The 25,585-nt window shown below is 40.0% G+C and overlaps 1 protein-coding gene across 1 annotated transcript in view; it reads right to left on the bottom strand.

The window, feature by feature from the left end:
- The window catches only part of Dennd11 (DENN domain containing 11), a 41,147-nt gene that overhangs the window by 7,861 nt on the left and 7,701 nt on the right, over window positions 1-25,585 (bottom strand). Inside the window, exons 3-8 of the mRNA XM_048786951.1 lie at window positions 18,667-18,870; window positions 17,596-17,754; window positions 7,974-8,127; window positions 1,955-2,093; window positions 455-586; window positions 161-311 (exon numbers count right to left, since the gene is read on the bottom strand). Coding sequence (XP_048642908.1) covers window positions 161-311; window positions 455-586; window positions 1,955-2,093; window positions 7,974-8,127; window positions 17,596-17,754; window positions 18,667-18,870 — 939 coding nt within the window. The remainder of the gene's footprint in view (window positions 1-160; window positions 312-454; window positions 587-1,954; window positions 2,094-7,973; window positions 8,128-17,595; window positions 17,755-18,666; window positions 18,871-25,585) is intronic.

Genomic DNA, 25,585 nt, shown 5'->3' with positions numbered 1-25,585 from the left:
ATGCATCCTGGCAGGAATGCACTAGGAGGGAAGGTGTGAGATTCACAGAGACCCCAGGGAGATCCTAAGAAGGGCGGAACCCCCAGGCCACCCAGCCCTCCTTCTCAAGTGTGGTGCTGGCCCAGCTGCATCCACAGGCACAGCCCGCCTCCGCCCCTACCTCTGCTCATTAAGCCGCCGGTACTTTTCCCTGTCAGCACTGTTGATCTTCAGCAGGGGCTGCAGGTGGCCGTGGTGTGTCTTCACATTTTGGTTGTCCACATAAACATCGTATAGCTCCCGCTTCTCTTCAAATATCTTCTCTGTGGTGCCTGTGGAACCCCAGGCTAAGCAGGTGGGAACCCTGCAGGGTCACCGAGGGAACCAGCCCTACCCCACTGGAGAAGCAAGGAGGCAGGGAGGAAGAGAGGGACTGGGACACAGGGGAAGCATGAGGGGAGGTCCCCATACTCACAGGCCACATAGGACACCTCTACCTCCAGGCTCTCGATGTCAGCCACGTTCACATAGAAGAAGGGCTTAGACTCAGGAATGGTGCCCCCGATGCCAGGCAGAGAGACATTGGCCAGGCAACAGCAGCAGTACACTGGAGGATGGAGGAGGTGAGAAGAGTTCGCCCCCCCATGTCCCTCTTCCACCGAAGCCTGCTGGACAACACCTTCTCTGAACTGTAGCCCAAGAGGAAGCTGTTATGGATTAGATGTGGTCTGTCCCAGCCAAACACATGTGGAGGCTTGGTTGCAAGGTATCAGTACCAAGAGGTGGTGGGGCCTCTAAGAGGGAATCCTCTCATGGGAGCTTCACCCCCATGAAGGCATTAATGTAGTTCCCAAGGCAGTGGGTTAGTTATCTCCAGAGCATTTGGTCATAAAGTGAGCCTGGAACTTCTCTCTCCTGTGCTTCTCTTCCATGTATACCCACTTCCACTCGTCTACCATGAGACCCTCACCAGAAACTAGGCAGATGCCAGCACCATATTCTTGGCCTTCCAGAACCATGAACCAAAATAAACCTCTTTCTGTATGAATTAACCAGCCCCAGGCATTCTGCTTTAGCAACAGGAAGTGGAGTAACACAGGAACTATGAAGGGCTTTGTTCTCTGCTAGCCTGGTTCATCAGTAACCAGGTGGTCCTGGCATTCTGAGGAGACTGAGGGCAAGTCTCCCACAGTAGAACCTGACTTCTTCAAGGTCACACAAGCAATGTCTTACCAAATCCAACACACACACTTTGCACTCTTTCTGTCCCTGTTGACCTTCCCCCTTCTCAAGACTTTGACCTACTGTAACCCTTTCATTCCCAGCCCCCCCCCCTTCTTCTGACACTTCCATCTCCCCTGGGACATCTTCCACAATTGTCAATCCACCTCCTGTGCCTGGCATGCTGCTGTTCACACATTCTCCCCAGTGATGCCCCATGCCCTGGTTATCAGGACAGCCCTTACAACACTCTCAAATCACCATCTCCAGCCCAGCTTTCCCCTAGAGGTTCTGAACCCACTACTCAAGTGCCTGGCATACATCTCCCCTGGAAAGACTCACAGGAAGAACACCTTCACTGTGTCCAAGTTAACCCTGCCCAACCAACCTCCCGCCATGCTTTCTGGGTTTTGGTGGCTCCACCTCCCTGTCATCACAGACTCTTCCTGTTATGCCCTCCCATACACCAGGACCTTTACAACCTAATCAGGCAAGTTTTATCAAGTTTATCTTATATACATCTAGAATCCATCTTTTCTGCCTTCCCACATTTCTCTCTCGAAAGGCCACTGATGTGTCACCCAGTGCATGCTCTTTGTTGCTGCCAGGTTCCATATGAATCCAGTCAGGCCACTGCCAGTCTCAAAACTCCCCTGATATGGGCCAGACTCTTCAAATTTGATCAACAAGAGAGAGACTCCAGCAGTCTATGTTTTGGGAACTTGGGGAGAACCCTGACTTTGGCTTCAGTTACCTCTATAGCATACAACGCCCACAGGAGGGGGAGAAAATATCAAAATGCGCTTTCGAAGTAAGGCAAATTTCCAGAGGATGAGGATTTGCTCGCCAAAGAACTTAATAAACTGAGACATGCAGCCAGCTGGGTGTGTAATCTGAAAAAATAAAAAGGGGCAGAGGAGAAAAAGGAAGAGCTGGTCAGAAATACTGTGAAGAATTTCCAATGCTGACTCCAAAACTCCAAAGTCCAAGCAAACAATAACAGATGGTTATTCCTGCACAAAATATTTGTCACTTTAAAAGTCTTATCTTTAAACTGAATTTCTATAGTATGTCTATTCTGCTGATATGTTGACGTTTAAGGATCACTAATTACTCAGGAGAAAGTATGGAGGAAACAAAGCTGAATTTGACTTCCTAAAAGTCAAAAATAACAGTATCTCTGAAGAGAAAATAAGCCTCAGTGAGAAAATTCAATTCAAAATATTAATTAAGTACCATAATAAAATAATGAGCACATAGTCCCAGATTAGAGCCCCCAGCATCAGGTGGCCTGCTATTGTGCAAAGCAAGGGGTCTACAGGGGGCACAGGCAGGGGGAACCCCAGGGTCACTTGCTGGGAACCCTCAGGGCCCTTCCTTTTCATGTGAATTGCAGACAGCCTGCATCCAGGAGTATCGGAGAGGTGAAGAGGATAAGCTCTGTCCGCAGGAAGGCTGAATCCAGTCCCAGCTCTCCGTTCACTAACGGGGAGGCCTGGACAGAGCAGCTCACTTTTCTTTTTTCTTTTTTTTTAATTTTTTTTAATTTTTTAATTTTTTTCTCTTTAGTTATACACAATAGTAGAATCTATTTTAACATAATCATATAAGCATGGAATATATCTTGTTCTAATCAGATCCCATTACCTCTCCTTCCTTTTCCCTCTCCCCAACCCCGTTCCCTTCCTTCTATTGCTCTTTCTGCAATTTACCCATATTTATTTATTTTTTTAAATTAAATTCTTATAGCTCACTTACTTAGTTCACTTTCCTACTTTGTAAAACAGGGAGGCCATCACCTACCTCGAATGGCTATAAGGACCACCTGAGGCAAAACATTAAATACTTAGCAACTAGGAATGGCCCATATACAGGGACCACTAGGTCATTTACAGAACAGAAAGTTCAAACCAGGTGCCCGTGAGCCTTCCAGCAGGTTATTTCCATGCCTAAGTGTCAGATGGAAGAGCCATCATTTCCCACTAGTGATGCAGGAAAGAGCAGTCCTGAAGAAAGGCAGCCCTATCAAAGCTGTGGGCTGGGTTTAAGGACTGAGAGCCCTTGGAAAGGGCCAAACCAAATACCTGAGCCCTGAGAAGGCTTCTGTGCTCTGCCAGCCAAGACCAGAGCTGTCCTTGGCCCTCCAAGACTGCACCTAGATGACTGGGATGGGCATTTCCCTTTCCAAGGCACTGACCATTCACTTGCCACAGGCTGTGGTGAAAAGCTGCCCTCCACTGAGTATGCTCTATCTGTGACCTACCTACTCCTCTGCCAGCACATCCAAACCACCAAGAGGAAAGGCACCAAGTGTGGTCAGCACCCTCCCGAGTCATACAGCAACAGACAGGAAGGGAGCTGAAGCACAGCCCATCCTCCCCACCTTCCCTCCCTCCGGCTTCTCCAAGCCCTTAACGTGCTTCCACTCAGGAAGGCCTGGCCAGGCTTGCACCAGTGTGTCCTGCATCACAGAGTCCACAAACCAATGAGCCTTAATCAATTCTTATCTCGTTTATTTGTTTACTCAAGAACACAGGTTTGCATTTTAAGAGAAATCTAAGTGCTCACTGCCTCACTCATGAGAGTCAGCTGAAGAGACCTCACACCCCTCATTGACCCTGTTCAAAAGCATGAGACAGACTTGTCTCCTGCTCAATTTAAATGTTTCCCTTTTTTCACCCTCACTCCTCTGTGGCTTTCACAGAGAATTCTCTTTGCATAATGCCTACAATTTCAGTTTTTATGTTTTCCCTCCAATCTTCCAAGCCAGAACCCCATCCTCTTCTTACTCCCTATCCGTTGCTGGCAAACCCTGGGGTTCCATCTTCAACATCCTATGCCCTCCACTTGGGGATCCATTTGCTCCTGGAGCTGCATCATGCCCTCATCCCTCCACTACCCTATGGTACAGTGAACAGCCACTCACTGGACCTCTCCAGAGGCTTCCATCCTCTTCCTCCATTCTAGGTTCTTATTTTTATTTTCTTCCACAACAGTCTTATATCTGATTCCTATTTTTAAAAATCACTTAAAATTTTTTTATACATGAGTACACATTGTAAAGATTCATCAAACTATATACTTATAATTTTTAACTTGTTCCCATAAATGTTATATTTCAGTAAAATGCTTATAGACAAATTTCTATATTCATACATATACATATATATGACATATATACAAATATATACACACATATATATATATGTACATATATGTATGTGATTTTCCATAAATGAAGAATGGAATCATATCAGTTTTCCCTCTGTATCTGTGGAGGACCAGCTCCATGGCCCCTCACAGATGCCAAAATCTGTAGATGCGCAATACCTTATAAAATGGAATAGGATCTGCATATATCTTCCTGTATACTTTAAAGTATTTCTGGGCTACTTATAATACCCAAGAGAATGTAAATACTATGTGATATTTGTTGTACTGCATTATTTACAGAATGACAAAAAGTCTCTATGTGTTTAGTACAAATGCAGTTTTCAAAAAAATATTTTCAATCTGCAGTGCTCAAATCTGTGGATATAGAACCACAGACACAAAGGGCTGACTGTATAGCACTTTTTTAGGGCTGCCATCTCCTCCTGGCTCTTTTCTTTTTTATATACCTAAGGATTACCCTCTTCTCCCCTCCATGCTTTACCTCACCCCAGGTCATATATGAATTAATAACATGGTATACAACCATCCATAGTTCTCCATGCTCAGGGATGCATATATCTGTATCTATACCTAAGTCTATCAATATTTTTAAAATTGATTATATCATCCATAGTTTTCTGCCCCTTGCTAGTCTCAAATAGGCCATCCCAATCATCATCTCATACTCTAATTCATTATCCACAATAACTATTTACTATATGGGCATTCTAGTTTTCTACCACCCTGAGCAGTGTTGAATTAAACATGTTTACACATACATCATTCAGGTGGGTTTACATCTAGAGGACACCTTGAGAAGTGAACTGCTGAAAAAAAAGTACATGTATTTTTAATTTTAATATGCTGACATTATTTTTTTTATAAGAAGACATGTGTAATCTATGAAAGTACTCTTTTCTCTGCAGTTCCTTGGATCTTTTTTTTTTTAAGAGAGAGAGAGAATTTTTTTAAATATTTATTTTTTTAGTTTTTGGCAGACACAACATCTTTGTTTGTATGTGGTGCTGAGGATCGAACCCGGGACGCACGCATGCCAGGTGAGCGCTTGAGCCACATCCCCAGCCCAGTTCCTTGGATCTTAACTGGTATGTTAATGAGCTGCCCTCAATAGGGCTAAAGCATATGGCAATTTTCTCTTTTCTCCCTTTATCCCTCCTTCTTGGCCTCTTGGGAAGAGGAATCTAGGGACATTCAGGTCAGATGTTGGTCACTTCCCCATGGCTTTGGAACTAGCCCACCAGCAATTTCCCTCAGAAGAAACAGAATTAGGGGCAGGGTGCAGATCAAGACAAGCCCAGAATGCCCCTGATCACCCTCAGACCATTTCTGTCTCTCAGCCCATGTCATAGGACTGAGAAGACTGAAAACTCCATTTACTGGACCCCCAGTAAACGGGAGGGAGGGAGGAAGGAAGGAAGGAAGGAAGGAAGGAAGGAAGGAAGGAAGGAAGTTAGTTCTCTGCAGCAGAAAAAGACACCTGACTCCAGCTTCCAACATTTCTGAGCACTCTCATGCCCCTGAGAGGTGAAGAATCAGGAGTACAGTGCTACCCTCAGAGATCTAACTATGGGCTGTGCTGAGGCCCCTCCTCCAAGCTCCCACAGTTCTCATAAAGACACCCCCTCCCCTTTGTTGCTCCAGCACCTGTGGATCCATCCTGTTGGTATTTATAGCCTTATGCAATTCCCTGTTCCCCTGGAGTAACTTGCTTCTAATCAAAAGAATATGGCTATATGGCAGGTTGTCACTTCCATGATTAGGTTACAAAGGATTCTGACATCTATATTGCTAACCAACCCTTTCTTGCTGGTTTTGATGAAGCAAGCTGCCATACGGAGAAATCCCATAACTAAGAACAGCCAGCAAGTACTGAGGACTTCAGTTCAATATCCCCAAAGAAATCTAATCCTACCAATACCCACACGAGCTTAGAAGTGGCTAATTTTCTTGTTGAACCTTCTAATGACACCCCAATACAAGCTGACACCTCAACTGCAGTATCACAAAAGACAATGAAGGAGAAGACCCAGTCAAGTCATGCCTGGATTCCTGACTCACAGACATGGTAAGGTAATAAATAAGTACTCTTTCAAGTTTTACTCTTGAGTAATTTATTATGAAGCAATCTATGAGTAATAGATATTACATAGCAAAGGGAAGATGCTGTTCTCCAAGAACTCTGCTTAAGGACCATGCCCTGCTGCTTTGAAATGGAAAAAATGGAACTTTTCCAAACATCATGAAGCCCAATCAATGTTGTAGGAGGCAGAGGCTCAACACCAGCCTTGGCTTTGACTGTGCATTGAAAGCCCAGATATAAAAGACAGGCTCATCTTCCATGGTGAGGACCAGCTTCAGTCCCACCTATTCCTTTGGGCTTCCAACTCCTGTTTACTGATTCCCTACATTGAATTAGTTTGAAATACTTAATGTGGTCTCTGCTTTCCTGATAAGACCCTAACTGTTACTTTTTAGGGTTCAAATTCCATGGCCTACTATTTAAAGTTTTCCCAATCTGAATCCAATCTATCTTTCCAGCCTTTTCTCTTATGACCAGGTGACATAAAAATTTAATCCCGACAAGTTTGCTCATACCCATGAGCTTGTCTTGTGTTTTCCCATATCCACATCTCCGCAAAGGCAGTGAAATAGGGTAGACTGAGCACTGGCTTCAGCACATGTCCTATGTAAACATAAATCCTGCACTATCTCCTACTAACTGTAAGGCCTAAAGAAAATCATGGAACCTTTTTGAGCCTTGATTGCTTTAGGTGGAAAACAGGGATTAAAAAAATAATCATAAAGATATACTGCACCTATTAAAAAACAAAACAAGGAGTACTGTGACAGGTACAGATAAAAAGCCAGCATAATGTTTTGTTCACAAAACCTGCTGAGACAATGGTAGACCATGGCTCACTGTCGCTCATGCCTTTTCTCAGTCTGGAATTAGCATCCCTCACTTTCCACTTAGACAAATGCTTCAGGGGCCAACTCCTCTTCCAAGATGGCTTCTCTCTTAAACTCATGTATAATTCTTGTAAGAGGGGAGCTCTAGGTTTCAACTGAACTGTCTTGTGATCAACCACAAAGGAGGCAAAAGGAAGATAAAGGAGATTCATGTTCTTAGTCATCTCTGTAAACTTTAAACACCTAACATTTTGTATTTTGTTGACTATAAACAATATATATTCTAGAACTGAAAGCAAAGTGCTACAGGAAAAACAGAAAATATTAAAAATATTGTAACTAAAAAACATACCTGTTTATCAAACTTTTCATTTTCAGTCACGTCTGGCATTATAGTATCTGATGCAACCAACAGAATCCAATCCATTTTCTCCCTCCTAGGAGCCCAGTGTGACTGGCATGTCTATCACACTTGGCTTTGCATTATGAGAACTGTCCGGAAGGCATAGTGATTAAGATAACTTGCCTTAGGTTTTAAGTGAACCCAAAAGCTATGTTATAACCAATTGTATCAAAAGCAGACTTTCTGCATGAGCCCAAGACACCAATTCCTTATTAATTAAAAATTAATCTACAACAACTGTTCCCAGACCCACATCCAGGATGGTGTGAGAGTATGGCAGCCTCACCTTCATCTCAGGGTACATGTAGCGGTGGATGGAGGGCAGCCAGTAGACAGGGGGCAGGTTGCTGCCTCTCCCAGGACCAGCGTGGAGCACCCCTTTCTTGTCCTCATAAAATGCAGCCAGATGAGAGTAATGTCCTGGCGTCTCCAGCTGGTGCCTGCACGACACACACAAATGTGCACAGTGAGAACAGCTCTGGCTGTGGCATGCAGCTCAACCTGTGCCCCCAGGGTTAAAGGCAAGGAGACACTCAGAAAATCTGCACTTTGAGGTTGCCTTGAGGCCTCCCTTGGTGTGACAGAAGATCCTAGGAAAAAGCTCACACAAGGGGCCTGAGCCACCCTGAGAGCAACATGTAAAGCCTTCTCTTTCTCGTGGGAAACAAATTAACAGGCGATGGCTAACATCTATTGTTCTTGAGCAAAATATGCTAAAGATTGTGTGCTGCTTCCCAGAGGATGGCTGTCCACTGTGAGGACGGATAACCCGGAAGATCACAAATTCCCTGCTTAAAATTGCTCTTTGTTTACACTTCATGCTTGCTTGCTCTCATTGTTCTTATAAAAGAGCAGGGAGAAGCTTCTCCTTCAGTGTCCCAAGTAAGGGAAAGCAGTTATTACTAGGTATCACTGAGGGCTTAAAAATTCACATCAAGTAATAAAGAAATACAACATGCCAGAATCTCTTCTCCTCCCACCCTGGTCTTCTCCTTTACTCAGGTCAGATACCCTGTTAACAGACCCCCAAATCCAAGAAAGTTGAGGCAGTAGATCATCTGGAATGCAGAATGCTGCCTCCCAAGGTGAAGCACTTTGTTCACTGGGAATATTCGTGGTTGAAATTTGTCCTCCAAGAAAAAATATGCTGGGATCCTAATCCCCAGTCTCTCAGGAGGTGGCCTTCTTTAGATAGGGCTTTTACAGAGGTAACCAAGCTACAAGTTTATCAGAGTGATCCCTAATCCAGTAAGACTTCTAGAGAGGGGAACTCTGAATACACACTTGGGCACACACACCAGCACCTAAGGATGAGGGAGAGAGGCAGGTGCCGCACTCACATGCCCAGGAGACCAACATCTGCCAACAAAACCAGTAGCCAGAGGGGAGGCATGGAACAGATTCTCACAGGGAACCAACCCTGCAGACTGTTGCTCTAGCCACCCAGTTTCTGATACTTTGTTGTACATTCCCAGCAAACCAATACAGAAAGGAATAAGAGGACCTCAACCCCTTTTAGCACATTTTTATTTTCTTGGTATCTTATTTCCATGTAATCATGAAAAAGAAACACAATACAGCTCCACTAAGTAAGAGAGGCATTCCTAATTAGGTTGACCCTGGAATAACAGTAATTAAGAACAGGCAATACCCACTGCCCCTCCACACACCAACCTGCCACATGACTCACTCCAAACTAAAACAAACTCATCAAAGATTTCCACTGAACAAATGATAGGCCAGCTATTCTTCTACCCTCCACTCCAGAGTGACTTATAGCACTCAATATCAAGGTGATGGTTGAGATACTTTCAGGCACCTTTGTCTAATATAAGATAACTGAAGTTATGTGGGTTAGACTCTGTGTCCTCTATTCTGTACCACTGGTCTACAGGTCTATTTTGGTGCCAATACTATGCTGTTTTTGTTACTATTGCTCTGTAGTATAGTTTTAGGTCAGGAATAGTAATACCACCAGCTTCATTCTTCTTGCTAAGGATTGCTTTGGCTATGCTGGGTCTCTTATTTTTCTAGACGAAGTTCATGATTGCTTTTTCTATTTCTATAAGGAAAACCATTGGGATTTTGATTGGGATTGCATTGAATCTATAGTGCTTTTGGTAGTATGGTCATTTGACAATATTAATTCTGTCTATCCAAGAACAAGGGAGATCTTTCCATCTTCTAAGGTCTTCTTTAATTTCTTTCTTTAGCATGTTGTAGTTTTCATTATAGAGGTCTTTCACCTCTTTTGTTAAATATTCCCAAGCATATATATTTTTTTTGAGGCTATTGCAAATGGGGTGGTTTTCCTAGTTTCACTTTCAGCAGATTTGTCACTGATGTACAGAAATGGCTTTGATTTATGGGTGTTGATTTTATATCCAGCTACTTTGCTGAATTCATCTATTTGTTCTAGGAGATTTCTGGTGGCATGTTTTGGGTCTTTTAGGTATAACATCATATCACAAATAGCGATAATTTGAGTTCTTCTTTTCCTATCAATATCCCTTTAACTTCTTTTGTCTGTCTAATTGCTCTGGCTAGAGTTTCAAAACTATGCTAAAATAGGAGTGGTGACAGGGCATCCCTGTCTTATTCCAGTTTTTAGAGGGAATGCTTTCAATTTTTCTCCATTTAGAATGATGTTGGCTGGGAGTTTAGCATAGATAGCCTTTACAATGTTGAGGTTCCTGTTATTTCTATTTTTTCTAGTGTTTTGAACATGAAGGGATGCTGTATTTTATCAAATGCTTTCTCAGCATCTATTGAGATGATCATATGATTTTTATCTTTGAGTCTATTGATGTGATTAATTACATTTATTGATTTCCATATGTTGAACTAACCTTGCATTCCTGAGATGAACCCTACTTGATCATGATGCACTATCTTTTTGATGTTTTTGTATTCAATTTGCAAGAATTTTATTGAGAATTTTTACATCTATATTCATTAGAAATATTGGTCTGAAGTTCTCTTTTTTAATATTTATTTTTTAAGTTGTAGTTGTACACAACACCCTCATTGCATCTATTTTTATGTGGTGCTGAGGATCGAACCAAGGGCCCGGCATATACTAGGCAAATGCTCCACCCATGAGGCACAACTCCAACCCCTGAAGTTTTCTTTCTTTGATGTGTCTTTGTCTGGTTTGGGAATCAGGGTAATATTGGCCCCATAGAATGTGTTTCAAAATGCTCCCTCCTTTTCTATTTCATGAAATAGTTTGAGAAGTACTGGTATTAGTACTTCTTTAAAGGTCTTGTAGAACTCAATTGTGTGTCCATCCAGTCCTGGGCTTTTTCTTGGTTGGTGGGCTTCAGGAAAATTTGTATTTAAAAAAAAAAATAATATCACTATATTAAAAAATAATTGCTAAAATGAGTTCCTCTGGGAAATAGCTAATTTTGTGGGTTCCTATACATTTTGTTTTAAGCTTTGCACTAGCCAGGTGATACAATAATGACTAGGAGGTGCTTCTAATAATTTCTGACACTCTTACAAATGTTCTTGGAGTAGACAGAAAATCCATGGTGGCAAAGTTGTGTCTAATTATTCTGAAAGGATGGCAGTTTTCAGTTATTCCTCAAGGATTTCTGTGAAGTTGCTGAAAGTTCAACTAATAGAAAATTACAGACAACTAATAAGTTCAAAGGTGTTTTCATTAGAACCCATTTTCCCTAAAAATAACACCAAGAGTCTGTATGTTTTGATCTAAAAGGGGTGGTATCAAGGGTAATTTATTTATTTATATGTGTGTGTGTATAAATCATATATATTTATGTTATATACATATGTGTATATGTATATGTGTATATGCATATAACATAAATATATATAAAACATAATTTATATTTATGCATGTATAAACAAATTTTATATATATATATTATATACAAGTGTGTGTGTGTGTGTGTGTGTATAATTGGCAGTTCCTGGATTTAACAACTATTGTATGAAAGCCTCAAAATGTAAATACACTGCAGGTTTTACAACAAACAATACAAGATAAACCAAAAACTATAAGTAAGGCTGAGAGTGCTTCAAGACAAATTGATCTTCAACAAGATGTAAAAGAACATCCTCCTGGTGCGCTTACATATTAGAATGCATAGATTAAGAAAGTTCCACACTGAAATCCATGCCAAGCAATCTGCGGAAAGCATCCAAGAGACACCACATGGTAAAAATTAGTAATAACTGGCTCAATATATGCTACAGAGCTGAAACCACAGGATTCTGAACCAGATTAAAGATTCTTCTGAAGGACCAGAGACACTGGGGTTCTCTTTAAGTTCACATCCACTTCACTGATAAATCTCAGGCAGGTGCGACTATGCAGATGCCCAATGCACCAACCCTGCCTTTCCTAATGCATCCTGCAACAATTCATACTGTGGAGAAACCCGAGATGCCTCTGTGCAGCGACTGCACTTCATCACTCTGGTGTGTTCCTTATGGATCTGAACAAGTCTGCCTTCTGGCTTTGCAAGTACAGAAAGACAGGCATTTCCATTACTGTTGGTGCAGGGACCAAATGGTACCACCTTTCTGTAGGCTAAATTATAATTTGCATCAAATTATATACTGTGTATGTGTGCACGCTCTGACTCAATGATTCCATTTCTAGGAAGGTGGCCTAAAGAACATGGATATGAATGATCATTTACTCACAGGATGCTCATGTCTATGAATTGTGAAAAACAAGAAACCTAAAATCCCAATAACAGTGAAATAGTTAAACTGTGATTTATCTCTGTATATTGACATACTGTGAAACCACCAAAATAATGCTGAGAACTACCAATCATAATACAGTGAAAGGTTAACAAACCAAGTTACAAAACTTAAATATTCAACATCAGAATCCTTTTTTAAAAAAAGTACCGTATGTATATATATTTATACATGTGGAAAAGATAACAAAATGTTAACAGCAGATATACCTGAAAGCATGATCTTTTTCCTTTAGGCTTTTCTCTAATTTTTCAAGTTTTCTACAATAACTGTAGTATATGTTAATTTTATATTTAGTGTTCTAAAATTTTTCATTATGGAAACTTTTAAAAATACAGACACACAAATGGAAAGGAGAATAATGAGCCCCATGTATCCATTGCTCAGCTTCAATAGTTACCAATATTTGAGCAACATGGTTACATCTATTCCCTATACCCTACCACTAATACTTTCCTTTTTCCTGAAATGTCTCAAAAAAAAAAAAAATCCCACATAACATTTTACCCACAGATATAAAGTATAATTAAAAATTAACTGATAAAGTATAATTAAAAATTAACATAATATACAATCACCATGCCATTATCTCATCTAACAAAATTAAATAATACCTTAATATATACTAATAACCACTTTATATTCAAATTACAACAACTATCCCCAAAATGACATTTTATAGTTGCTTTGTTTAAATCAAGATCTAAACATTAGGTCCAAAAATATGGTCATGTGTCTTAGTTCCCTTTTATTCTAATTTTTTAAATTAGAAAATAGTTACTTGCTGTCTTTTGATTAATAAGAAATAATAATAGAACTCCAATTAGATATTGAAGGCAAGAGTTGTAGGTGAAATACTAATAAGTTTGGGACATCAGAAGTCTGAAAAAATATACAACACAGGTTAGGTATTGCAGAATCAACTCTAGTTAAATTTAGTCACAGCCACAAGGAAATTTACCCTTGCCTAGACTTAATTCAGTTTTCCTCATGCTCTGTCACACAAGTCTCTTCTTTCATGTTGCCTTTAGTCTTCTTTAATCACTAGGTTGGAAAACCTTGCTAGCTATGACTCCAAATCTAGCAGTCATAAAAAGAAAAAAAATATATCAACACAAGAAAAAAGTGATAAAAAACAAATGAAAGTGGGAAAATATTTTCAATTTATATCACAAAGAGAAAATTTCCCTATTATACAGCAAACTCCTAGAAATTAATAAGGTCAAGAACAACAATAAAATGTAGCAAAGGCTAGAAACAGCTGACAGAAAAGAAAATGCAAATGACTTATAGGTGCTCAACCTCACTTATAAGAAGAAAAATACTTATAAAAACTATGCTGGGGTATTATTTCAATCCATCAGAATGCCAAAAAATTCAAAACTTTAATTTTTGTATTGGCAATGATGGGATGGAACAGGCATTCTCCTACATTACTACTGGGCATGGGAAAGTGTTCCACTTATATGGAATGCAATTTGACAAGATTTCTTAAAATCATAAATACATACACCACTTAAACTACTAATTTCATTTCTGGAAATTTAATGTATAGATATATCACTCATGCAAACTGATGCTTGTTCACAGGTATTCAGTGTGATATCAATTGTAATAGCAAAAGATGAAACAACCAAATGCCTATCAGGAGTAAACTTGATAAATAAAGTGCCGTTCTTCTATACAGGTCATATAATACAGCTGTGAAAAACAACAAAGAAGTTCTCAAGGTACTGGTGTGAGAAGATCTCCCATACTGTTGAATGAAAAAAGTGAGGTACAAACATGTTACCTTTTGTGTGAAAAGGAACAAAATAAGCATTCACATTTGTATTTGTTTATATCCTCATACAAACTTGGGAAGACACATGAGAAATGAACAGTGATTGCTGGGATTGTTGAATAGATGTGGGAACTAGGTGAAGACTTTTCATCGTGCGTCAGGGATGGAAATTGCTGCTCTACTCCTCTTTTAATAAAACCTTCCAAACTTCAGTGATCATATGGACACCCAGCTACACACTACTTTTCCCAGACTCCCTTTCTGCTAGGTGTACCCAGTCACCAAGAACTGGCCAATGGAGTATGAGCAGAAGTGAGGTGTTCAAGTTCTGGGACTTCAGCATCATTCGTCCTTCTCCTGGTGGAACATGATATGATAATGTGAGTCAGTGTCTACCCTGTGGATGAAGACATCGCTCTAGGGGATGGCGTAAGAGAATGACTTACATCCCAGAAGAACCAGTGCAATAGAGCCACCACCCCATACTAGATGGCTTCTCTTCCTCTGGGAGAAAAGCTGAAATTTCTACCTCATGGTAGAAAAGCTGAAATTCTATCTTGTTTTCAGTGCTTTGTGTCTCCTCTTTATTATAGTAACTTAGCCTGAATTTTAGCCAAAGCAGAAGTTATGGACCTTAAAATGAGATACTACAGTATCAAAAACCACAATGTGGCATTGGCTTAGCAGTAGAAGGGGAAGGTGGTAAAAAAAAAAAAAAAATCATAGCTATTTCAGACTAGAAAGCTGGTGACCCTTGTCAACTTTAATAAGCTGAAGCCAGACCCTGTGTCATTTGAACATGTAGCTTCACCTGCTCCATGCTGCTCTGAGTGAGCAAAAAAAAAAAAATACCAATACAAGAGTAAGATGAAAATAGGTAAGAACTGCCCAGCTTGTGAGCAGAAATAGAAGAAAATACAGGTAACTAAGGACAGTGTATTCTAATTAAATATATATTTATTTTAGTTTAGGCAGATACAATACCTTTAATTTATTTTTATGTGGTGTGGCAAGTGCTCTTTTACTAAGCCACAACCCCAGCCCCACTAAATTTATATAATAAATCAACTGAGGCTCCAATAATTTGGAGCCTCATGGAGCTGGAAAAGCAAATTCTTCTCTACCTAAATTCTTCTCTCCCAGTGCTTAAATGAAATTCTTTAGTTAAGTATTCTTGGACAGACATGGAAGTCAGTCTACTTGAAAGATCAAATAAAGGGTACAGCTTACAAATATTTGCTGAAATGAGGAGGAAAGGGATGGTCAGGAATAGATACCAGTAACTAATTTAGACCCCACTGACTTAAAAACCTTGTCCCAAAAGAGATCTTTGGAGTGGAGTCCTGGAAGTCATGAGAATCTATTTCGTTTTTGAGAGGCATGTAGTGCCACATGTCTGGCCTATAAAAACCTAGGGCTTCTCAACTCCTGAAAAGACCATTAAGACCCCCAAACCTGCACCAGTAAGAAATGTATTCTGGAGCATTTGAATACATGCAAGGACATGTCCTCCAGTGATGGCTTCAGATGGGGCTAAAAGGCCAGGCCAGGAGCCATAGAGAACTATAGACAAGGCGCTGTTCTACCCGGCAGCACCAAGATTCAGCCAAGAGCTCAATGTTCTGCAGGACAAGGACTATGTACAATCCCTGCTCAACAGAATTTCATCACTGCAATGGATTAATGACTCTTTGTATTTCTCATCCCTCACTTTTCCAGGTAAGAACTTGCACAGTGGCTCCTACTTCACCTTCTATGTTGCATTGGGGAGGTGGGGAATGGAAGCAATTCTCTATAGTTTTATAGGTTTTCAAGGTAAGAAGGACCAGGCCCTGATCTAATGAAGGACTGATGTGTATCCACACAGAAATCTTGAATTTTAGGTTAGAGGCATCACCTAGACACTGATTCTTTTTGGTGAGGGAGAAATGGCTTCTATTTGGGAAGAAGAGTGCACGTGGATATATGGATAGCCAAAGGGGAAAACTAAAGCAGAAGCCGCTAATTATTTTCTCAAAGTCTATTCTTTCTGTTTATAATCAAAGCTCAAGAATGTAAAGTGGTCACAGAGTCACACACCTATACTTTTCCCAGTCTATGTTGCTGATAGGTGTATCTTTGTGATTGAGAACTTGATAATAGATGTGACAGGTGATGTATAAACTTCTCTTCTTTCCCTCCTTCCTGTGGGCTGAAATGCAGGTGTATTAGTGGTGAGCAGCTTTGAAAACTCAGACAATACCTTAGAATACAAAAAAAAAAAAAAATTCACTATTAGGATGGTGGTGGCATAATGAGAGAGGAGAAGTGGGTCCCTGCACAACTGTATGGAACACAGCAGGTCACCCATCTTGACTACCTGCCTATCTCAACTACTGTGTGAGATAAAAATTTCTATCTTAATTGAGTCATTGTATTTTTGAGCCTCAGTTATTACTGTTCAGCCAGGACCCTTACTAGCATAATATCTTCTTATAATTTTAGGTTTCTGAGCTGTAAGAATATTGCCTGGGGCTGGGGATGTGGCACAAGTGGTAGCGCGCTTGCCTAGCATTTGTGAGGCACTGGGTTCGATTCTCAGCACCACATAAAAATAAAATAAAAGATATTGTGTCCACCTAAAGAAAAAAAAGAATATATTGCCTATTTGTGATATTAATTTTTAAAAAAGAAATAACTTCCTAAAGGTTTCAGGATACCCATAAAAAATGTTCCTTTTTAAAAACTCCATAATATTACTTCTTTTTAAAATGTTTTTCATGTTGTTTCAAGATAGGTATTTCTTAAAAATTTTTAAATAATGATAAATTCTAAAGGAATGGCCTACAAAAGTTTTTATACAGGATGATGCCAAGTATTTTCTTTAAGTATAAAAACTATATCAGAAAAGAGGCAAATATGCTAAAATTTTAACAGTGATTTTAGGATTAGAGATAGATTTCCCCTCATAATCTGAAAGGTTATTTGCATAATTTAAAAAAAAAAAAAAAACAGTAACTAATAGTTTTGCTGCTTCTGTTAAAAATTCTCCTCCCATGACCCTAAATAGTAAATAATTATACATATAAGAAGTTTAAAGTCTGCCTGACTACTGGGTCAAAGACCTAATTATTGTGTCTTAGGGTAAACAAAGATCACGTACATTTCAACAAATTATTTAACTACGTGCGACGAGAGCATTAGTATAAACTGCAAGCAAACTCACCCAGCACTCATTACACCGTGAAGGACTATTTTACAAGATGTTGGCGGAAAGAAAAAGACCACCCCACGCCTCCTGGAAGGGCACCTGTGGTTCTGGCACAACTTCCATCTCCAGGGACTGCTCTCATGCGCCAGCTGGCAGGCCCTGTTGCCACCCCACATCTGTATGAAAGCCACGTACCGAACCTGGTTCTCCAAGAAGTGCATGTACCGGTAGAGCAGGGTGTAGGAGGGAGAGAGGATGCCCACGGACTTCATTCGTGCACCCCGCTCCAGCTCACTTTCCACGGGCATGTTGGCGAAGCAGGCCAGGCCGAAGAAAGGCCCCTTTCGAAAATAGCTAAAATAGACCAAAATATATAGTGGGGCTCAAAATCAGGAAGAGATTTTGTTTTGTTTTCTTTTGTTCTCTTTTTCTTTAAGATGCAATTCCAAACTAAATAAATTGTATCCAGAGCTCCAAATAACAAAGTTCAGCCTTAAAACAAGCCACTTGACCTCACAGAAGAGACAAAGCTCACAGGGATAGAAAACTCGCCAGCTGAGGGTCATCCAGCTGGAGTCAGGACACCTGGTGAGCTTGCTGCTCAATTGCCCATGACCATGGACATATGGACACAGTCCTGTCCCATCCTGACCAGAATGGGGCAGCCAGACCAAGATCCATCTCTAAGCCCCTCTGGAACTAGCTGCCTATTTTCTTGGCATAAACCATGATGATTCTTCTCTCACTTCCTGAGCCTCTGAAGTTTTCCATACTTCTGCCACTTTATTTTCTTCCCCTTTCTCACACTCCATCAGCTATGGTTTCAGTACAATGGGATTAAAGCTACAAAATTACCCTTAAGGTCTTTCTGCTTGCTCTTCCTCACAAAACTCACAATGCACCAATTACACAGAACTAAAAACTGCCTTTACTTAAAGCTGGAATTCCAACTTTTGGCACCTAGATGTCTTAAGTTAATCGACACTAAGCTGAAAACCACATTAAGCAAAGTCCACATTATTTCTTAGCAAGTCAGAGAACCTCTATGGTAGAGGTTCTTACCTTTGGAGATCATGAAACCCACTGAGAACTTGATGAAAGCTAGAGACCTTATTGCTGGAAAACTAAGATGAGCACAAACTATGCATATATTTTCAGAACATTTATATACCCTACCTGAATACCCCATAAGAGCTCTTGTGCTCTGGAGAGTGTCAGGGGTGGGTGGAAGGAAATGATACAAGACCGAGGTTTGGAAGTACTTACATGAAGTCAGATTGAATTTTATGGGACCCACTGGCCATAGACTTGAATTCAACACCTTCAAGGTCAATGTCTTGAGGTAAGCACCATTCTACCATGTTTCCTGTGGGAAAAGGAGGATACAAGTTAAAAGAAACAAGATTATTCAAAGAAAAGGGCTTTATATGTACCACACATGGCTTCTCAGATATGTACAGCTGACTCAGCCTGGTACAGAGCCACACAGAGGCTCATGGGTTTATCTCATGCACGACCCAATGGATTACCCCACAGGACCAGAGGATGGGCAGCAAGGGAACCCTATCTTTGCTTCATTTGAACAGTCTCTTTTGGCTGATTGTCTTGTGTTCCGCTATTTTTCTCAGCCACTTCCAGATCTCCCTCTCATGGCCTCACTTCTGCCCTCATTTCCTTATCTCATATGCTCCCTTAATCCCTCACGATCTTGTTTCCATCTCACCTTTCTTCAGACACTAATAACTTTGATGAGTCCCAAAACTCTGTTTTTAAAAAATCCTCATTCCCACTGACCTCTTTGTGGTATCTCTCAATTCTTAAAAGTTTCTCTCCTTTCCACTGATTTCCCAGACAGAATACTATTTTGGATCTTTCCCCACTCCTCTGATCAGTGTGGTTCTGCTTCCCTTCCTCTTTCTCCTCTCTCCCCAAATGTGGCCCTTCTTCAAGGGTCAACTGTCAATTCTTTGCTTCCAGAATTTGGGGACAAAGTCACTCATCATTAATTACTGAGGTCAACTTTGGAGACACAAAATAGAACAAGACACAGCCCCTGATCATGAAGAGTCCAAAGACAAAGAAAAAAGGAAAGAGAAGGGTGAATGCTGTCACAGAAAGTAGAATTTCAGAATGCAGCAAGGACAAACGTCTGCCAGACTGAGGGAATCCAGAGAACGCCTTGGAATACTCCTTATTGTTTTCATGCCTATTCCAATTTTTTCAAAATAAAACACTAAGTTACTTGTGAGATTTTACTTCTGAACAAACTTCCTATTAACACTCCATACCCTAATTTTCTAGGCATCAAAAATGCCATCCATAATCCCAGTCAACAACAGTGTGTCAGGTACTTGTGTGAGGCATCAGAGAACACAGTCCGGCCTTCCCAGGCAGCAGACAGCCACAGGCGTATCCTTTCCCACTAGGCGTCTTCAAGTAGTTTATTTGCAAAGGAGGAATCCTGATTCCAGCCAACTAATGAATTCACTAAAACAAAAAGCTTGAAAAGGGAATAGAAATTTCCTAAAACAGAAAGACTAGAATAGTAGTGTGCTTGCCAAGGTTATGGACAAGAAAGAGTGGTAAGAGGGTAAGCTTGGGAACAACAGTAAGGATTTGAAGCACATTCCCTCACATTCCTGTATTCCTCTCCTTCCATCCATGTTTATTATGTACATAGTTCAGTGGGGCTTCCCCTGTGGAATGCATCAGGACAGCTGGGGAATTTAAGTGCCAGAGACCTTGCTGAGTTCTACAGAATCAATCTCTCCTTGCCCTGCCACACAGAAGATTCTGCTGATGTGTGCCAGAGGTGAGAATCCATGTGAGGGCCTCTTTCATCACAATGACAACACATGGCCAGCACGGAAGAGTGAAAACCCAGGACAGAGCCACCATGGCCCTCTATAGGTTCTGTCTTCCTTTTTCTCCACCAAGCTGTGTCTGCCAGTGCCCACTGCCTTTCCCTTCCCCGCTCCACAGGCTCCCACTTAGTTTTCTTTCTCCAACACAGCCTGTCCACAACTGCTCAACAGCCTGTAAAACTCTAATGTACATAAACTTTGTACTGAAGTGTAACAAGAGCACAAATTACAACTACACAACCCATTCGATTTACCTAAATTTAATTACAGCCCAGTTCAAGAAGCAGAAAGCACATTATCTGCATACCAAAGGCCCCCTCAGAGCCCTCCAAGTCATATTCTCTCTCAAGACCCTGACTTCATGAATTAGCTTTGTTCTTTTTGAAATTTCTATAAATGCAGTCATAGTTTTTCTGTCTTCTTTTGCTCGATATACTTGTAGGAGACACCCACCTTCATGCATGTGGCAACAATTTGTTCTTCTATGACTTCTGTCATATGCCTAGCAGTTCATCTACTTAACTGTTGATGCCCCTTTAGTTTATTTTCAGTTTAAATCTACTGCAACCAGCACTGCTGTGAACAAAATTCTGTACTTGTCATCTGGTGAATATATGGGTAGTATCTCTGTAAAGCACTAACCTGGTTATACTAAACTATACTCAGAATTCCCTACCTTGTATATTTCCAGTTGAGATTTGGAAGTCAGAAGTGAAACAGTAGCCATGTTGTGTTCACATGAGTGTGGGAGCATCAGGCAGCTCACCTCCATTGTGGCTTGTCACAGGCTCAGCACAGAGGTGAGAGGCAGCAGCCAGGCCCGCCAATGCTAGATGCTCCTTCAGCTTCTCTGACTTCTAAGCTAGGTATTTTTTCAACTCCATAATGAAGGACACCAGGTCTTCCTATAGGAAATCCAAGTCTTGGAGTCTGACCCAGCCAGGTTCCTGTCCATCATAAGTTCCAGACATTCCCCTTTCCACCTTTTTGCCCTTCCTCCATGACTGTCTACTAAGTGGACCTCAAGCAGCATCTCAGAGACAAGACCACAGCTTTCACAGGCTGCCCACTAGCTCCCACTGTTCCACCGAACAATTCCTGCAGGAAATCCTTTTATGTTTCTCCTCATTCTACTCCTCTGATTGACTGAACTTTGACTGAAACAACATGCACACATTTCCGTTGACTATATCCCTAAAAGCAGAACTGCTTTAAACTAAGGAAACTTCTATGATTCTTAAGCTTATGTTAACAGAGTTTCTGCAAAAAAAGAAAAAATTTCAAAAGTTGTAAAGGGGATTTTTTTTAAACCAAATTATCTTTTTTGGGGGGTGGGTGGGTACCAGGGATTGAACTCAGGGGCACTCAATCACCGGGCCACATCCCTAGCCCTATTTTGTATTTTTTATTTAGAGACAGTGTCTCACGGAGCTGCTTAGTGCCTCCCTGTTGCTGAGGCTGGTTTGAATTCACAATCTTCCTGCCTAAGCCTCCCAAACTGCTTGGGATTACAGGTGTGGTGTCACCACACCTGGCTTGACCAAATTATCTTAAGTGAAACAAAGATGGACTCATTTCTTTACTGTAAGGACTTCTCAGAGCCTTTAATATGCCATTCTATGTTGTGAATCTCAATGAGATCAAAATATTGCTTAATGTTTCCCAAAATTATTTGGCTACTACACATGCTTTTATGGAGCATCTTAAGGGATTAATTTTATAGAAGGCATTTTTGTCTTTTTTTTTTTTTTAACAATTGCTAAGCTGCAAGCTGTCCTCAATATCCTCTCTACCTTTCTCATATGGACTAAAACTCACCGTTTTTATATTGGTTTATGGCCTCCCAAATGAAGACTGTTTCTCAGTACCTTCTTGCATGCAGGCTATGTGAGTAAATTCTGGCCAGCAGAATGTGGACAGAAGTATGTAGTTTCTAGACTGTGCCTGAAAGAGAAGAAGCTGCCCTTTTCTCCATTCTGCTGTCTGGAATGTGGACGTGGTGACATAGCATGGCAGAGAAGATGGAATCATAAGCCAAAATAAGCCCACATCACTGGATGACTCCGGGGGATCTGAGCCAGTATTCCACCCCTCCGCCAGCTACCTACAGTCACGTGAAAAAGAAATGAAATCCTATCTTGACTAAACCACAGTTAATTCGGATTACTGGCATTTATGGCCAAACCTATGTCCTACTTAATACAACTGACCTAGAGGATAAAATCCCCAACCCTTAGCTGGTTCTCAACGGCCTCCTTGTTCCTCTGTGCCTGATAAATCACAGAAATGGAAAGAACCCAAGGGAGGAAATGACATCCTGTTGGTTACAGGATGGACTTCTAGATGGGCACAAGTCCCTCTGCGTTGAGAGGAAGGTCCATCAGGACCAGGATGGTGAATCATGTAACGGGGCAGAGGCTCCAGAATGCCACTCTGGCAAGAGTCATCTTAACCCCACAGGAAGTACATTTCTGCTAGCATATTCCTTGAATGAAAGGAAAGCAGATACAGCTACAGTGGCCCTTATCCCAACCTATTATAATGTCTTGGATGTCTATCTTGAGGAGTCTGTGAACTTCTAAAGGCAGGAACTCTGCTTGTTTGCCTTCACATCTCAACAAATCACAGTGCCTAGCACAGGCCAGGAAGGGAATTTTTAAAAATCTAAACAAAATAAAACAAAAAAAACCCCACAAAACAGTTTAAAAGCTAATTGATGAATCAGTATTAATACCCTGGAATTGGTAAATACTGTGGTTATGAAGGAATATGACCTCATTGTGTCTGAGGTCTTATATCTACAACCTACTTTCAAATGGCTCAGAGAGGAGGGGGATATATATCTATATCTGTTTATGATAAGTTCCACTAATTTCATTTGCTTAGTTTGTGTCATATAATTGATATATTAAGGAACAATTTGAACACAGAGAACCTCACATTTGCTTACACAATAGGCTCAATAAAATCCTAATGAAAACCCCACAACATTATCTAGCGCATATTGACAAATTAATTCTAAAGTTTGTATGGAAAGGCAAAAGACCCAAAATAGTCAACACAATTCTGAAGAATAAAGTTGGAAGACTAAAATTATCCAATGTCAAGACTTACTATAAAACCACCATAATCAAGATAATATGATATTGGAGAAATATCAGAAAAAAAATTAGTGGAATAGAACAGGAAATCCAGAAACAGATCCATAGCAGTATATTTGACACATCTTTGCCATAAAGCAAAGGCAATGGAGAAAAGAGTCTTTTCAACAAATGATGTGGGGTGTGTGAACATCCACGTGCAAAAAAAAAACAAAACAAAAACTGGATACAGACCTTATGCCTGTCACAAAACTTAATTCAATATGCATAGCAGACCCAACCATAAAATGCAAAATCATAAAACCTTCTAGAAGATTTTCCTAGGAGAAAATCTAGTCTTAGGTTTAGCAATGAGCTTTTAACTACAATACCAAAAGTACAAAGCCATGAAAGAAAAATTGATAAGGTGAACTTCATTAAACTTAAAAACTTATAATGTGTGAAACACACTATCAAGATAATTAAAAGAAAAGCCAGTGTGAAAGAAAATATTCACTAAATATATAACAAATAAATGACTGTTTTCCGAACCACACAAAGAATTCTTACAATCCAACTATTAGAAAACAAACAATCCAATTTTTAAAATAGGCAAAAGACCTGGACACTTTATCAAAGAAGGTAAACAACAGCAAATAAGTATATGAAAAAATGTTGATCATTATACCTCATCAGGGAATTATAAACTAAAACAATGATGAGATACCACTAGGCTCCTATTAGCATGGCTAAAATTCAAAACATACAATGTTGACAAGAATGTGGATGAAGAACTCTCATTTATTTCTGGTGCAACCAAACAGTACTGTAGGGCCACTCTAAAAGATAGTCTGGTGATATCTTTACAAAACTAAACATAGTCTTATCATATGACCCAGTAGTCATGTTTCCTTGTAGTTATCCAAATGAGTTGAAACCTATATCCACACAAAAACCTACAAACATGTTTATGGGGGCAGTTTGTCCACAATTGCCCCAAACTGGAAGCAAAAAAAATGTCCTTCTGTAAGTAAATGAATAAACAAACTGGGGGATATCCATAAAATGAAATAGTGTTCAGAAATAAAAAAGAAACGAGCCATGGAGTCATGAAAAAATACGGAGAAACCCTAAATGCATACAGTCAAAAAGACTATCTACTGTATAAGTCCAATCATGTGACATTCTTGACAAAGGCAAAATTATAGCCACAGTAAAATAATCCATGAGAAGGGAGGAATAAGCAGGTAGTGCACAAGGGATTTTTAGGACAGTGAAGCTACTCTGTATGTTACTGATATGGTGGATAGATAATCTCTCTGAATTCTTTAAAACCCACAGAACAGTACAGCAGAGTGAACCCTAATGTAAAGGTTAATAAATTCATACAATAAGGTAATAATATTGGCTTATCAATTGTAACAAATAAACCATACTAATGAAAGATGTTCATATCAGAGGGAAACTATATATGGAGTTGGGGGAGGTGGTATAAAGGGAATCTTCTGTACTTTCTGCTTAAAGTTTTCTCTGAGCCTTAAACCACTCTAAAAAATATTAATTTAAAAAATTTAATTGGTGAGTTAACCTAGGTTAATTGCCCTAGGATGGCAATGATATTATGGCTATACAGAAAAAAAAAAGCCTTAGATTTATATTGAAGTATTGAGAAATTAAAAAGTCATGGCAACTCACTTTCAAATAGCTCCACAAAGATAAATGTATATAAATATAAAATATCCACCACATACACAGTCAGTTCTTCTATAACACTTGATAAATGTTCCAAGACAATGATATCAGAGAATAATTTGATTGTAGGGAATTTCACATTTGTTTACACATGATCATAAGAAACTGTGAATTCAGAAAACAATATTCATGAACCATGAAGGAAAACCCCAAAATTCACCTTAGACTTGTACCTGCCACCTCAGGTCACCATGTATCATGAGCCACTCCTACCTACCTCTAGTGTCACAATTTTCCATTGCCTTCAGATAGCCCTTCTTCTACTATTTCACTGTGACTTACAAATCCAACCCTTCTGACACTCCCATACACAAGCTCCAGGTCTTTCGAAGGTGAAGTTCCATCTTTATTTAGTATGTATGTGTTTTATAACTATTTAATGTAGGCAAAAAGTTTTATCATTTGTATTAACTTTGTTTTTTTAAAAGAAAAAATATGTCACTGACAAAGTTAAAAAAAAAAATATATATATATATATATATATATATA

Source organism: Marmota marmota, unplaced genomic scaffold, assembly GCF_001458135.2.
Source record: "Marmota marmota marmota unplaced genomic scaffold, marMar, whole genome shotgun sequence".
In the NCBI taxonomy this organism is placed as follows: Eukaryota; Metazoa; Chordata; class Mammalia; order Rodentia; family Sciuridae; genus Marmota; species Marmota marmota.
Note: the sequence above shows the minus strand (reverse complement) of the source record. Positions and strands in the feature narration are given on the sequence as shown.